The sequence below is a fragment of the Lagenorhynchus albirostris genome, chromosome 1 (genome assembly GCF_949774975.1).
Source record: "Lagenorhynchus albirostris chromosome 1, mLagAlb1.1, whole genome shotgun sequence".
Lineage (NCBI taxonomy): Eukaryota > Metazoa > Chordata > Mammalia > Artiodactyla > Delphinidae > Lagenorhynchus > Lagenorhynchus albirostris.
The window spans coordinates 187,125,746-187,139,540 of record NC_083095.1 but is presented as its reverse complement, the minus strand read 5'-3'; the positions used below and the strand labels follow the sequence as shown (position 1 = coordinate 187,139,540).

General features: G+C 41.3%; 1 protein-coding gene across 1 annotated transcript in view; it reads left to right on the top strand.

Moving 5' to 3' along the window:
* CUBN (cubilin) overlaps positions 1–13,795 on the top strand; it is a 265,343-nt gene that overhangs the window by 188,872 nt on the left and 62,676 nt on the right. The window contains exons 50-55 of the mRNA XM_060162639.1: positions 975–1,181; positions 2,964–3,113; positions 4,940–5,061; positions 5,608–5,833; positions 7,347–7,534; positions 12,997–13,153. Of these exons, the coding sequence (XP_060018622.1) occupies positions 975–1,181; positions 2,964–3,113; positions 4,940–5,061; positions 5,608–5,833; positions 7,347–7,534; positions 12,997–13,153 (1,050 nt within the window). The remainder of the gene's footprint in view (positions 1–974; positions 1,182–2,963; positions 3,114–4,939; positions 5,062–5,607; positions 5,834–7,346; positions 7,535–12,996; positions 13,154–13,795) is intronic.

The window sequence follows — 13,795 nt, the reverse complement described above, 5'->3', positions numbered from 1 at the left end:
TCTTCCACAAAAGACAGACATAACCAGATAGAAAACCCAACCACAAAACCCCCAAAACAGAAGACAGAAACCTCTAGTTTTGGAAAGAAAACTGCTGTTGTGAATTAGAAAATTCAGAAAATGCTGTTAGAAGAGCTTCTAGCTCAGTTCCATGCAGTGTCGCCATAATAGTTGGTTGCCGGTCCCGCAGCCCTTGGTCAACTCTTTTATCCTGGAAGAGGATAACTACCTCTTGAGGGGCAGCTTACTCCCGGAGAGTAAGTAAAGTAATTGAAGCCACACGGATTTTATTGTTTCTTAGGCATCCATCCATCCTTATACAGATTTCCAGCGTACGTGACTGAGGGGTTCACAGACGATACAGAGCATTTAAAATTAGCAAGATGTGGTCTTTCTATTGTAAATATCCTCCTACTTTCTGGATCGTTGTTATTATCTAAGAGCTTTAAAATTTAGGAAGAGTGGAACTGAATATTTTTTTAAGACCTTTAAGTTATTTCATTGATACAAGGAGCATTCGTTCCCTATCAAAAAGGAACCAATTCACTGGAATGCCAATGTTATATTATCTGTTTTATCCAATTAAATTCTAAACTAAATTCTAAGCAATAGCCATCGGGACCACCATTATATTTAGATGTTGCTCTAAATTGAATGTTAATGAACAACAGGCTCACGTTAGGAGATACTGACACATCGCTAAACCCCACCCACCTAATCTACATCTTCAGGAAAATAAAGAAGCTGCTTATTCTTGTACATCTTTCTTTCTAAATCCACAGAAACCACTTCTGTAGGAGGCATGAGGAGGCAGCCCCTCACCCACAGCCCTGACCTGACTTCATCTAGAGAAACAAATCAAAGCAATAAGAAGCTGCTGTGGTTGCTGTAGTTATTTTTTTCTGTCTTCTTTGTATCTTCTGCTATGGCATGGATCTGACAACTACTTTCTCTGTTGCCTTCTGTTTTCTCAGTGTGTGGTGGGTCCCTTACAAATTCCGTTGTGGGAAACTTTACTTCTCCTGGCTACGATGGAGTCAGTAATTACTCAAGAAACCTAAACTGCGAATGGACGCTCAGCAATCCACACCAGGGAAACTCCTCCATTTACATTCATTTTGAGGATTTTTACCTAGAAAGTCACCAGGACTGTCAGTTTGATGTCCTTGAGTTCCGAGCGGGTGAGTCCCATCAAGGAGCACGTTCTCCCATTCACCTGCAGCCTTCTTCTTATGGCTGGAGGCCACCAGCAATGCAGGGAGACATAGGGCTGTAAATGTATGTATTATATATAAGATCCAGAAGAGCACTGTTCAGACCAAGCCATCATTCTGCACGTGCCCGGCTGGGGACAACATGCCTTATAAACAAGGAATGAGATGGATCAGTGTTTTCGACTAGACCCTGTGTCTCAGTTGATGTGACATTTACCCAGGAGAGATTCCGGTTTGTCTTTGCTCTGTTAATGCGTTCAAGTGGTCCCTTCAACTCTCATCTACTCAAGACTTCTTTCTTCAGAGACTAGAACGTAACATGGTCAGAATGTGTGCTGGTGGTTTCCTGAATTTACAGGATTCACAGAAGAGGCCGTGGAATTCTCCTTAGGCCTTAGAAGTCTAAAGAAACTTCGCAATGCATTAAACGGAGAAGCACATAGAAGCTGGTTAGGAAATTATCCCCGAAGCAGTCAAGTTTGTCTTTGTTTTCATAATAGAAATGGATTTATACCTGGTGAACTATAATCATCTTAAGAATTTTTTTAAAATCTGCATTCATGGCTGATAAATCCATTTTAGTTCTTTCCTATAGTGGAAGCACAGGTTATCCATTGAATTGTCCCCAGTGTTACATTGGCACTCTTTTCCCCCTAAAGAAAAAAAAAAAAGAGGGAGAAAAGTAACAGTATATCAATATATCAGCTATGCTGTCTAAGGCTCACTGGGTTCCATGTTATTGCAAAATTTAAAGAAAAGGAGGCTGAACGCTAATGCAGTTTGCTGGTGACAATGTACTGGGGCAACTGTAGAAATTGATGCTGGCTTTGGGAACATGGAGGGCAGAAAGAGAATTTGATAAAGTTTATGGTCACAGACCAACTGCCTCAGCAGAAGAATCATCTGGCCTCTTGGAGGTAGATGAACCTAGAAAAGGCTTATGAGGGAAATGGAAGTTGTAGTTTGAGAATGTTCTGCACGGGATTCTGATAAATCCTCAGCCCCTCTGCTTGGTTCAAAACCACTGGCTTATAGAATCAAACAGAGCAGCTATCTATCAAATTTCATTCAGTTAAATGCAATCTTCTCTCGATTCCCTCATTTTAGAGACAGTTAGAATACTATATTTTGTTGACTTTTAAGGTCAGTGATGTTGTCTGACAGACTAAACCGTGAGGAGATAAGTGTGAGCAGTAAATGATCATCAAATTACTGTGAAAATAATATTCACAAAAATACCTCCAAATCTGATAGTTCTTAGCTTGAGTATGGAATATCCCATTCATTTTAGTTGATTAAATACAGTGAAGAAATTATTAAAATTTTAGGTAATTATCACTTTTATCTTGCTGATGTATTTTGTCACTATTGGTATTGTGTTTTTTACTCCTTAAAAAAAGAAAAAAGCACAGCCAAAAGTTTTTTTTTAAGTTTTTTAACAGTTGTGTCTCTGTTTAGATATGCTAAACAATAATTATGAAAACATGAATTGGAACAAAATGACACCTATGATAGAGAAAGAGGCCCATACCGAAAAAAGCATTCTTTTTTACCCATTGGAGGCACTCTTTCCTTTGTAGTTGAGAAAGATAGAAAGGAGATTTGTGAAATGTCTGCTATTAAACCAGAATTTAAATGTGCATCAATGTAATAGCTTAAAATTTTTTTATTATTTGTTCCCACTGAATTCATTGGATATATTTTTCAAAAGATATATATATGGTGACACTGGTGTGTTATTCTGCTCAGGTAATGCTGATGGGCTTCTGATATGGAGACTTTGTGGGGCTTCAGAACCTAGCATGCCACTGGTTATACCTTATCCTCAGGTATGGATACACTTTGTCACCAACGAACGTGTAGAACATGTTGGATTCCATGCACAGTATTCCTTTACAGGTAAGACTTATGATAAGCTCTCCAACTCTGGCAATAACATAATACATAAATTTTTTAATGACATTTTCCATAAAGATCTCGCATATATTTTGTTAGATGTATTTCTAGGTTTATTTATTGGTTTTGTTGGTAGTGTCAATGAGACATTTTTAATTATACTTTCTAGCTGGTTGTGGCCTATATCTAGGAATTTTTAAATTTTAATACATCAATCTTTAGCCCACAGATCTTGCTAGACTCTTATTAGTTTTAGTGTTTTGTCTATAAATTACCTCTGGTTTTTCTGTGTAAACAATCATATCTTCTGCAAATTGATAGCAATTTTTCTCTTTCAATCCCAATTCTTGATTTCTTTTTCTTGTCTTATTTCACTAGCTAAGGCCACCATCATAATGTCAAATGCAAGGGATGACAGCATCTTGTTTCTGACCTTAATGTGAATGACTGTAACATTTCATTGTTAAATAAACTGGCTTCTCATAGGTTTTCAATAAATACTCCTTATCACATTAAAGGAAGTCTCTTCAATTCATGGTGTACAAAAATTTTTTTTTTTTTTTTTTTTTTTTTACTGTCAGATTTTAGCAAATGGTTTTTCTGCATCTATTGAGATGATCCTATTTTTTTCCTACTTTAATGTGTTAATGTGAAAAATTGTATTAAAAGATTTTTCTCTTGTTAAACCATCTTTTCATTTCTGGGATAGACCCTACTTGGCCATCATGTGTATTTTGGACATATTACTAAACAACATTTGCCAATGTTTTGTGCTAGATTTGTATCTGTGACATTCAGTTTGTACCTGAAAATTCAGCCCAAGACAGACAGTACTCCTCCTTGCTGCTTCTCTGGGCCATTAGAGTCTTCCTAGTCCATTTCACTAATATGGCAGTCCTTTTAGATTCCAAACTTTATGTAAAAGCCCTTGCTTTTGTGGAGGTCCAAGGCCATATGTTCTCTTTTTGCCTGATCATCAAACCTCAAACCACAACTCCTGGGGCCCACATCTTGATTCTATATCCTCTTAGACTGACACACTCTCAGTTTAAGATACCCCTTGGAATTTGAGTACATTTATTGTTTGTAGTTCTTAGAGATCTCCTTTCTTTCCATTAAGTTGGGCTGTGAATCAAATATATTTTGGTTATAATTTTATTTAACATTTCTTTGTGTTATAACCAAATGGTTGGTTGGAGAAAAGAGTGAGATTGATGATCTATTCAGTCAACCATGTTGCCAGCTGGTTTTTCTTTCTCAGATTGAAAGAAAAGAGTCAGATTTCAGGAAGCAGTATTATTTGTGTGGAACATCAGACCATACCATGCTTTGGAAATGTATCCATGTTTCAACTTGCTATACTAATATACACTTTGGTAGCTGATTACAATATATGTGCTTGTTGTCAAACGACAAAGTCTTTAGTTATGGTCCTCATCATATTCTTCAAGCTTACATTTATTTTCACAGGCCTAGTGTTTTGAAGAAAGGCAATGTTCTTTCCTTTGTCCCTAGTGCATTTACTGTCAGTTCTATGCTCATCTAATTATTCTCCATTTATGGTTCAGATAATCTTCCTTCTCCTTTGTATCAAACTTGAGCCTGCCTTCACTGTGTGATTCCATTTGATTAACACTATATGGGATTCTGTTTATTTCTAATCTTCCATCTAGTTTTACTTTGCTTTCATACGGTTTCATCTATTTGTTCATTTATTGTCCTTTTTTTAAATCATAAAGTACGATGGCTATAAGTAGTATTTACTTTGGCTTTACAGAATTTGGTGTTTTTTTTCCTTTCTTATTTAGAAGTTTACAATCTAATTTCAGACTGTGGTGGAGTACAGATAGGTGAAAGTGGAGTGATCTCAAGCCCCAACTATCCAGCCTCTTACGACAGGTTGACCCACTGTTCTTGGTTGTTGGAAGCCCCACAAGGCCACACCATCACTGTGAGTTTTGATTAGTGGGTAAAATAATTCTGAAATTATACAACAAAAGTACCATGTCCTGTGTGGAAACAGAGTTCTTTCAATAAGCAAGTGATTAGAATAGGCTTTGATCCAGGTCATCTTCTCCCTAAAATTCTCTGCTTAGCGTATATACATTGGCATCTACAAGTTTACAACTAATGAAGAATGAAATATCTTTCATTCTTTTTCAATCACAGGAGAAGCTCTCTATAGAAGACAGTTCCCCATTCAGAAAAGAGATGTATTTACATTCTTGATATGAGTTGCCATCCCAGCCCAGGGGACTGAGGGTGACCCCAATGACTCCCGTTCTGGGAGAAATATCCCTTCTCAAAATTTCCAAGAGAAACTTCAATGAGAAAAAAATAGAGGAGGACAAGGGAGAATGAAATAAGAGACATAAATACCAAATTATATAAATTAAAACAAAATAAAAGGGTGTGTAAGGACTTCAGTCGAACTCTACGTAGATAGGCTCACTTACAGCTCAGAGTGTTTCCTCATTTCTTCCCTTTTCTCCTGCAGCTGACATTCAGTGATTTTGACATTGAAGCCCATTCAACCTGTGCTTGGGACGCTGTCACGGTCAGAAACGGTGGTTCCCCCGGATCACCCATCATAGGACACTACTGTGGAAATTCAAACCCCAGGACAATCCAGTCGGGTTCCAACCAGCTGGTGGTGATTTTTAACACGGACCGTTCGGTGCAAAATGGTGGCTTTTATGCTACATGGAACACAGAGACTTTGGGTAAAAGAAAGAACATTCTCTGCGCTTACTGTCTTTTATCATCGATGTATTTTTAAAATTTATTAACTAGCCCAACAAGTATACCTTTTGTACCTACTCTCTGTCAGACTCAATTCTAAATGTTTACACATGACATCTCATGAAGCAACCTTGTAAGGAAGACACAGTATCAGTGCACATTTTCTCCACTTGCATGGGTGGAAACAGGAGAAATGGGTGGATAATTTGCCCAGTTCGTGGAGCTGACGATCAGCAGAGTCAAGATTTGAATGAAGACAGCAGAGCCCAGAAACTTTGATCTTAATACTTCACTGTGCTGTCTCCACAGGCAAAGGGCCATGGTACAACTAGGGAATCACAAGTAATAGAAAATATGTGTTGGAATCACAAGTAGTTGAACATATTTGGACCATGGAGGCAGAATGCTGAGTGGTGAGCTGAGGGCAGGAAAATAAGTAGTCCACATCCTGGAGAGCCTTGGCTTCTATATTATCCCTCGAGCAGTGGGGAGCTATCTGAAGAGTTCTGAGCAGCAAAGTGACAAGATAAGATTTGTGACTTAGAGTGAATGCTGTGTATGGGGCAAAACATGATAGATTCTATTTCAAAAGATTACTTGTTGTACCTGCAAACGATGACATTTCATGGAAATTTCATTTCATGGAAACTCCCAGAAAATATAAGCCTTGCATTGGACACTTTTGTCAGGATCTCATATAGTCTTGCAGCATCACACAGGGCAACTATTTCTAGAAGAGTCAGGTGTTTGGGGAGCTCTCTGAGCGCTGCTGAAGCAGAGGGGAGCTGAGGTGAACCATTGGTTTTCCAAGGGTTTAAAAGCAAAAGATACAGGGAATACTCTTTAACTTCATTTTGTTTTGAGTCCATATTTTTTTTTCTTTTGCCATCTCTTAAGAACATACTTTAATATTACAAAATAGTTCTAGATTTTTCTTTCTTTCAATCCCTGTAATTTATTGTTCATCCATCAGCATTTCAATATGAACGAACCAGGTTACTTAATGGAAGATTAAGTGATCTTAAGATTTAATCTTAAGATTAAATGATCAAAATCATTTTCTCCCGTCCAGGATGTTAGCATAAAATTGCAGATGAGTATAGACTTGTATTCTCAGGTGTTAGTGGCAATAAAACACAAAGCTTGAGATTGTTGGGCCACAAATACTACATAGCCTCAAGGGGAGTAAAAATTATTGCTCTTATTTGAAGACAGGATAGAAGTCTGTCCTCTTCATGGCAAGGATTAATGGTCTCAGGTGAGTTCAGTGTAGGTGTAACGAAACAGTAACAGCTGTAACCTCCTGTGGCTTCAGTGACCTTCCATTTGCTGAGAGTCCTTGTTGTGGACCTGCCCCGAAGGTCAGAGACTCATATGTAAGGAAAGACACGCTGATATCTCACATTTAGAAATGTGTCCTCTCCAGAAGTCTTCAGTTACCAAAATTGTTATTTTCATCACAAAGTAATGACTTTTTCCATGACAATTTTTCAGGTTGTGGTGGAATACTTCATTTAGACAATGGTACAATCAGATCCCCCCACTGGCCTCAGAATTTTCCCGAGAACGTCAGATGTTCCTGGACAGTCATTACTCACCAAAGTAAACACTTGGAACTCAGCTTTGACAACAACTTCCTCATCCCCAGCGGGGACGGACAGTGTCGGACCAGCTTTGTGAAGGTCAGTGCCCTTGTATATTTAATTGGAGCCAAGCTGGTTGCAGGAACGTAAACGTTTAGACTAGAAATGACTCACTGCCTCTCAAAGGAGGAGAAGGACAATTTTGCTGCTTGGATTTCTTGAATGAAAAAGTGAGAAACCTCAACCACTAGGAGTTAAAATTTGGACCACAACACACATTGCCCTGTGACTTTCATTCACTAATACATAAGCAAAGACACTTAATTTAGGAGATTGTCTCGCCTTATTAAATTCTCATGAGCATTTACGGTTCTTCCTTTCTACAGAAACTAAAGAGAGAAAGGCAGATTTCTTTCTTCCTCTCTCTTTCTTTCTTTCTTTCTTTTTCTTTCTTTCTTTCCTCCTTCCTCCCTCCCTCCCTCCCTCTCTCTCTCTCTCTCTCTCTTTCTTTCTCGTTTTCTCTTTCTTTTCTTTTTTCTTTCTTTCTAATAGACCCTCAAGGACAAAATGAATCAAAGTCACCATGACAGGCCACATTTAGAGTATCCTATAAAAATTACAGAAGGCTAGACATGCACTAGTGCCAACCTTCACCTGAGCCTTAAGCGCCCACAAGCTGACCAGACCGTGAGGGACCCATCCATGTAAAATCATGACCATGGGTCAGTCAGTAAGGCTCTCTTCCTCTCCAGTTGTAAATACTGCTCCTGTGGCACTGACATCACTATTCATTGACTTATGAGCGTGATAACTGTATTACAAATTTATTCCATCTGTGCTATTTTATATCTCATGTGTTCTATGGCTAAGAGGATATACACCTTTTAGGGGAAAGAACATTCACCTGGGCTCCGCATTTCTTGCATTTACCACCTGAATGTTTCTCTATGAGCCAATTACACATTTGGGCTTTAAATTACTCAGCTGTAAAATGAAGAGAATAATTCCTACTTTAGTAGGACTGTTTTTTAAGCATTAGACGTAATATGATATAATAACATAAATAGTGCTCAGTACTTGGAATATAAAACCACCTAATGAGTAGAAGTGGATTGTATTGTCGATGTTGTTATTATTTTACATGATCTCTCAAATTATGTTTTATATCTAACTGATCCATGCATGCTGTTTCAATAAAAATCCTAGACTTGTATATAATACATGTAAAACAAAACATCGTATACACTTTTCCTAATTGCTTTTTTCATGAAACAAATGAACTCTCTCAGGAATTGAGTCAACATCAAATATATAGACAAAGTAAAGTCTTTCAAGTTCTTCATTGGAAAAATGGAATGTGAAAAGTTATTCAGTCCCGTTTCTCCTCTGGATGGAATGGGAATCCCTCTGACAGCAGGCAAGGCTGAACCACTGGCGGGTGGGATCCATCTGGACCTCTGACAAAACTCAGTGGCCTGGGAAACACACTCTTTCTCTGCTGGGCCTGAGACTCCAGTTTTTGCCAAGAGATACTGAGGTGGGTAAACAAGACAGGCAAGAGGGGCTCAGCTCCAGCAAGCAGCCCTTAACCTCAAACCTTATATAAAAATTAACTCAAAATAGGGCTTCCCTGGTGGCACAGTTGTTGAGAGTCCGCCTGCCGATGCAGGGGACGCGGGTTCGTGCCCCGGTCCGGGAAGATCCCACATGCCGCGGAGCGGCTGGGCCCGTGAGCCATGGCCGCTGAGCCTGCGCGTCCGGAGCCTGTGCTCCGCAACGGGAGAGGCCACAACAGTGAGAGGCCCGCGTACTGCCAAAAAAACAACAACAACAACAAAAAAGTCAAAACAGACCATGAACCTAAATGTAAATATACAGGTATAAACTTTGAGGAGAAAAAGAACAGAAAATCTTTGGGACCTAGAGATAGATGAAAAGTTCTTAGACTAAACCTCAAAAGAATAATCCGTAAAAGGAAAAATTAATACATTTTACCATATCAAAATTAAAAATATGTTCCTCTGTAAAGAGATGAAAAGACAAGCTACAAACTGGGAGAAAAGATTTCCAAAGCACTTACCTGACAACAGACTACTATCTAAAGTATAGACAGAACTCTCACACCCAACAGTAAAAATACAGAGTCCAATTAGAATATGGGCAAAAGATATGAACAGATATTTCACCGAAGAGGATATTCGGGTGGTGAATAAACATACGAAAAGATGTTCAACATCACTACATAGCCATTAGGAAGAATGAGACTTAAAACCACAACGATTGCCACACACCTGTCAGACTGCCCAGAATAAAAACAGCGACAGCACCAAATCCTGCCAAGCCTGCAGTGAAGCTGCATCCCTTATTCGTTGCCAGTGGGAACGTACAATGGCACACCACTCTGAAAAACAGCTTGGCACCTTCTGATAAGACTAAACGTGCACTTACCATAAGATCCAGCACTTCTCCCAGAGTACTGTAAACTGTGTCTGCACAAAAACCTGTGCACACATGTTCAGAGCAGCTGTATAGGCAGTAGGCAAAGACTGGAATCCGTGCACATGTCCTTCAACAGGTGAATCGTTCAGTGAACTCCGGTACCTCCGTACCGTGGAGTACAAGTCCTCGGTAGAAATAAACTTTTGACAGGCTAACGATCTGAACAAATCACCAGGGAATTAAACCAAGTGAAAAAAGCCAATCCCCAAAGGTTACATACTCTATTGTTCCATTTACATAACAGTTTTGAAATGACAATGCTTAGAAACGGAGGACAGACTACCAGAGGTTAGCAAGATGTGAGTGTGGGCATGAGTCGTGTGTGGCTATAAAAGGGCGACTCCAGGGAACCTCGGTGTTGGACCTGCTTGGTGTCTTGAATGTGGTGGTATAAGCTTGCATGTAACCAAATACACACACACACGTGCGTGAGCCTGGGAAACTGAGTAAGACGGGTGGACTGTGTCGAGTCAGCGTCCTGGTTATGATATTGCATTACAGTTTTACAAGCTGTCGTTGTTGGAGGAATCTGGGAAATGGGTACAGGGGATTTCTCTGTATCTTACAACTGCGTGTGAATCTGCAGATACTCAGTAAACGTTCTTTTTAAATTGCTTGAGTGATAAAATATCACCTAAAGCCAGGCTGAATTGTACAAACCGTAAGAAACGTCAGAAAGTTTTTGACAGTTTTGTAACGTTTTGTAGGTCCGATATCATTTAAATGAGTTCTAGGTCATAGAACCAATGAAATGAGGTCTTGACTGACAGGTATTGATGAATATTTAACAGGTCTTTACCATGATTATCATTATAACGCCCGTGTTCTTGAGCCACAAGGTAGAGATGTCAGATCCATAATTAATGGCTTCAGAAAAGTATAAGCCCGTGAGGATTCTTGAAGTTCTCTGTTAAAGAACTGGAGATTCTTTCCTAAAAGTTTAAGCTCTTATCACTTCACCTCTTGAGTGATGTTTGTAGAAGTAGCATATGCAGATCTGTCAGTAAGTCATGTTTACAATTTAACAGAATGTGGTTAGAAAACTTCTGTATACTGTTTCCCGGGATAGTTAAAGGCAGGGGGTCAGGGGACATAAAGGGGATATTAGGGAAAACAGGGGGTGTGCACTTCTTTCCTGACCTTTTTGTTTGTTTGTTTGTTTGCGGTACGCGGGCCTCTCACTGCTGTGGCCTCTCCCGCCGCGGAGCACAGGCTCCGGACACGCAGGCTCAGTGGCCATGGCTCACGGGCCCAGCCGCTCTGCGGCATGTGGGATCTTCCCGGACCGGGGCACGAACCCATGTCCCCTGCATCGGCAGGCGGACTCTCAACCACTGCGCCACCAGGGAAGCCCCCCTGACCTTTTTTTAATCTTTTGATTTGGCAGAATATCTTTGCTTTTGTTCCAGTCCCAGGCACCTCCCATATCTCATAAATGGCAAATATAATTGGACTTCAGTAAGATGATTAACAGCAGGATTCGCAGTGTTTGAGAATCAATTGAAATGATACGACTTTAAAGAGCTGATGGCGCCCTGAACTGGCGTTACCTCACACCTCTTCCCCTGCGCTGATTTGCTCATAGAAACGTTTGTAACAGCTTGGTGTGTGATTGCTTTGTTTGAGGAATAGTCCTGAGAGTGATATGTTCAGAATGAGTAACTTGATGTGAAGGGAATGTTGAACAGTTAAGTAAGACTAATCCAAACCCAATTACCTTCTTGCCTTCCCGGGCTAGATAATTCTTAGTTGGGGGTTTGGGGAGGGGCATCACAGGGCGCTCAGCAGCTCCCCTGGCTCCTGCCCACTATATGCCATGCCCACACCAAATGTGACCATTGAAAACACTGGCAGACATCACCAAATGCCCCCAGGAAGGGCAAAATTGCTCCCGGTTGAGACTCACTGGTTAAACAAGTTTAACCGTCCTTTTCCCCCAATAATGTGCATTTATCACCTAATATCAGTATTTTCCTTGAGTGACTCAGCACTGTAGATACCACGATCTCTTGCCTGAACTACTGCACAGACTCCTGGCTGATCTCCCAGTGTCCTCTCTTTTCCTTCTCGTCTCCACTGTGAGCTTCAAGCCTCCTGGAGGCCCCTTGCCACGTTCAGGATGTGGCCCGGACCCCTGACCTGCCACGGGGCTTGCACTGACTGCAGCCCGCCTCACTCCTGACTCAGTTTTCGCTCTGTTTGAACTAGCCCTGCCCCTTCCTGCCCCTGGGCCTTCTTCAGGCCTCTCTTGAAGTCAGGCAAAGCCCCTCCTACACACTCAGCAGCTCCACAGCAGCTCCTTTCGCAGTTGGAATTTGCATTTAAACGTGATTCTATGATTAATATCCTTCCCTAGGTTGGTCTGGGATTGGTTTGATCAAAGTTGGAATTTTGATCCTCACAATCTATTCCCCAGCAACTATTTCTCAAATGAGCGTATCATCATTTGCTTCTTGTAAAGTGGCCAGGGTCTACCTGGGAGTTGGTGACGCAGTCTTTAGTGAATTGCAGAGAGACTGAATCTCATCCTTTCTTCAAAATGAACCTTAAAATCCAACAGTGCCAGGAAGTCTTCCATGATTTATCCCAATTCATGCCAATTACATGTAGACCTGGAATTCATATCCACTTTCTTCCCATGGGCTTCGTGCTTGGTAAATCTTCTCTACTTGCAACCCACAATTTGCCAGCCATCCAGGACAAATGGTAAACCCCACAGCAGCACACATGCTGCTCTGTTTCCCCCGGCATGTAGCAAGTTGAGCTAGATCAGGTCAACTAGGAAAAAGCAAGAGGAAACTGGGTAGTGATTGAGGGTTGTTTTTTTTTTTTAAATCACTGCCTAGATACACAAAAATGAACAGTCTCCTTGCAAGAGTCACGAATGGGCTATACTATAAAAAAGCAGCCTAAAGAAATGGTTCTCAAAAGAAAATATTGCTTTATTTACTATTACGTTTAGTCTGTATACACCTGAGTGCTATTATTTTCCAGCCTGAGCACAAATTAAACATTGACGAGGGAAAACCTGGAGCGCTAAGTCATGTTTCTGGCTTTGCCAGGTGTGGGCAGGCACTCAGGAGGCCGACCAGGCCCTGTTAGCCTCGAGCTGCGGGAACGTGGCCCCGGGTCCCGTCATCACGCCCAGAAACGCCTTCACTGCTGTGTTCCAGTCGCAGGAGGTCCCAGCTCAGGGCTTCTCTGCATCCTTCGTTAGCCGTAAGTAGCACCGAAAACCAAACCCAGGGGCCCATGGAAGGGCGTGGCTGCCACAGGCAGGCTTGGGGAGAAGGGGTCTGCTCCAGGGTTGGCTGGTCTGGAGGTCCATGGGGAAAGTCTGGGTGGGCCACCTAATCCTGAGTGCACCCTTCCTTGCAAATCAGCAAGAATGGAACCGAATCCAACTGTAGGTCAGTAGAGAAATGATGTAGAAGGCCTGAGTGCCCCTCGCTAATGTCTGAAATTAACCCTAAAATCTGCATGGGGCAGGAATTGGGCAGAAGCCCAGGAGGCCGTAATTAGTAGACAATCAGCAGGGCGGGCCTGAAGCCATTGCCTGCCTGCAGCCATTGCCTGCCTGCATGGAACTCCCCTGGGGCTGTAAAAACACAGTCATCCCCCCAGGCCTGTCGGAATGCAGGACTTGCACGTGTGAGCTCTCACCCAGGGGATTCTCACGGCTCAGTCAACCTTGGGGGCTGCTTTCTTCGGGTTTTCCCCTTCCTTCTCCAACGACTACTCACCAGGTAGAAGAGTGGGACGTGTAGTTTTCAAGTCTGAGACCCAGTGGTGTGTGTGCTTGTTGGCTGAATTAACTCAAGTAGCACCTATTTGCAAGCCACTGTTTAGGGAAAAGTTTGA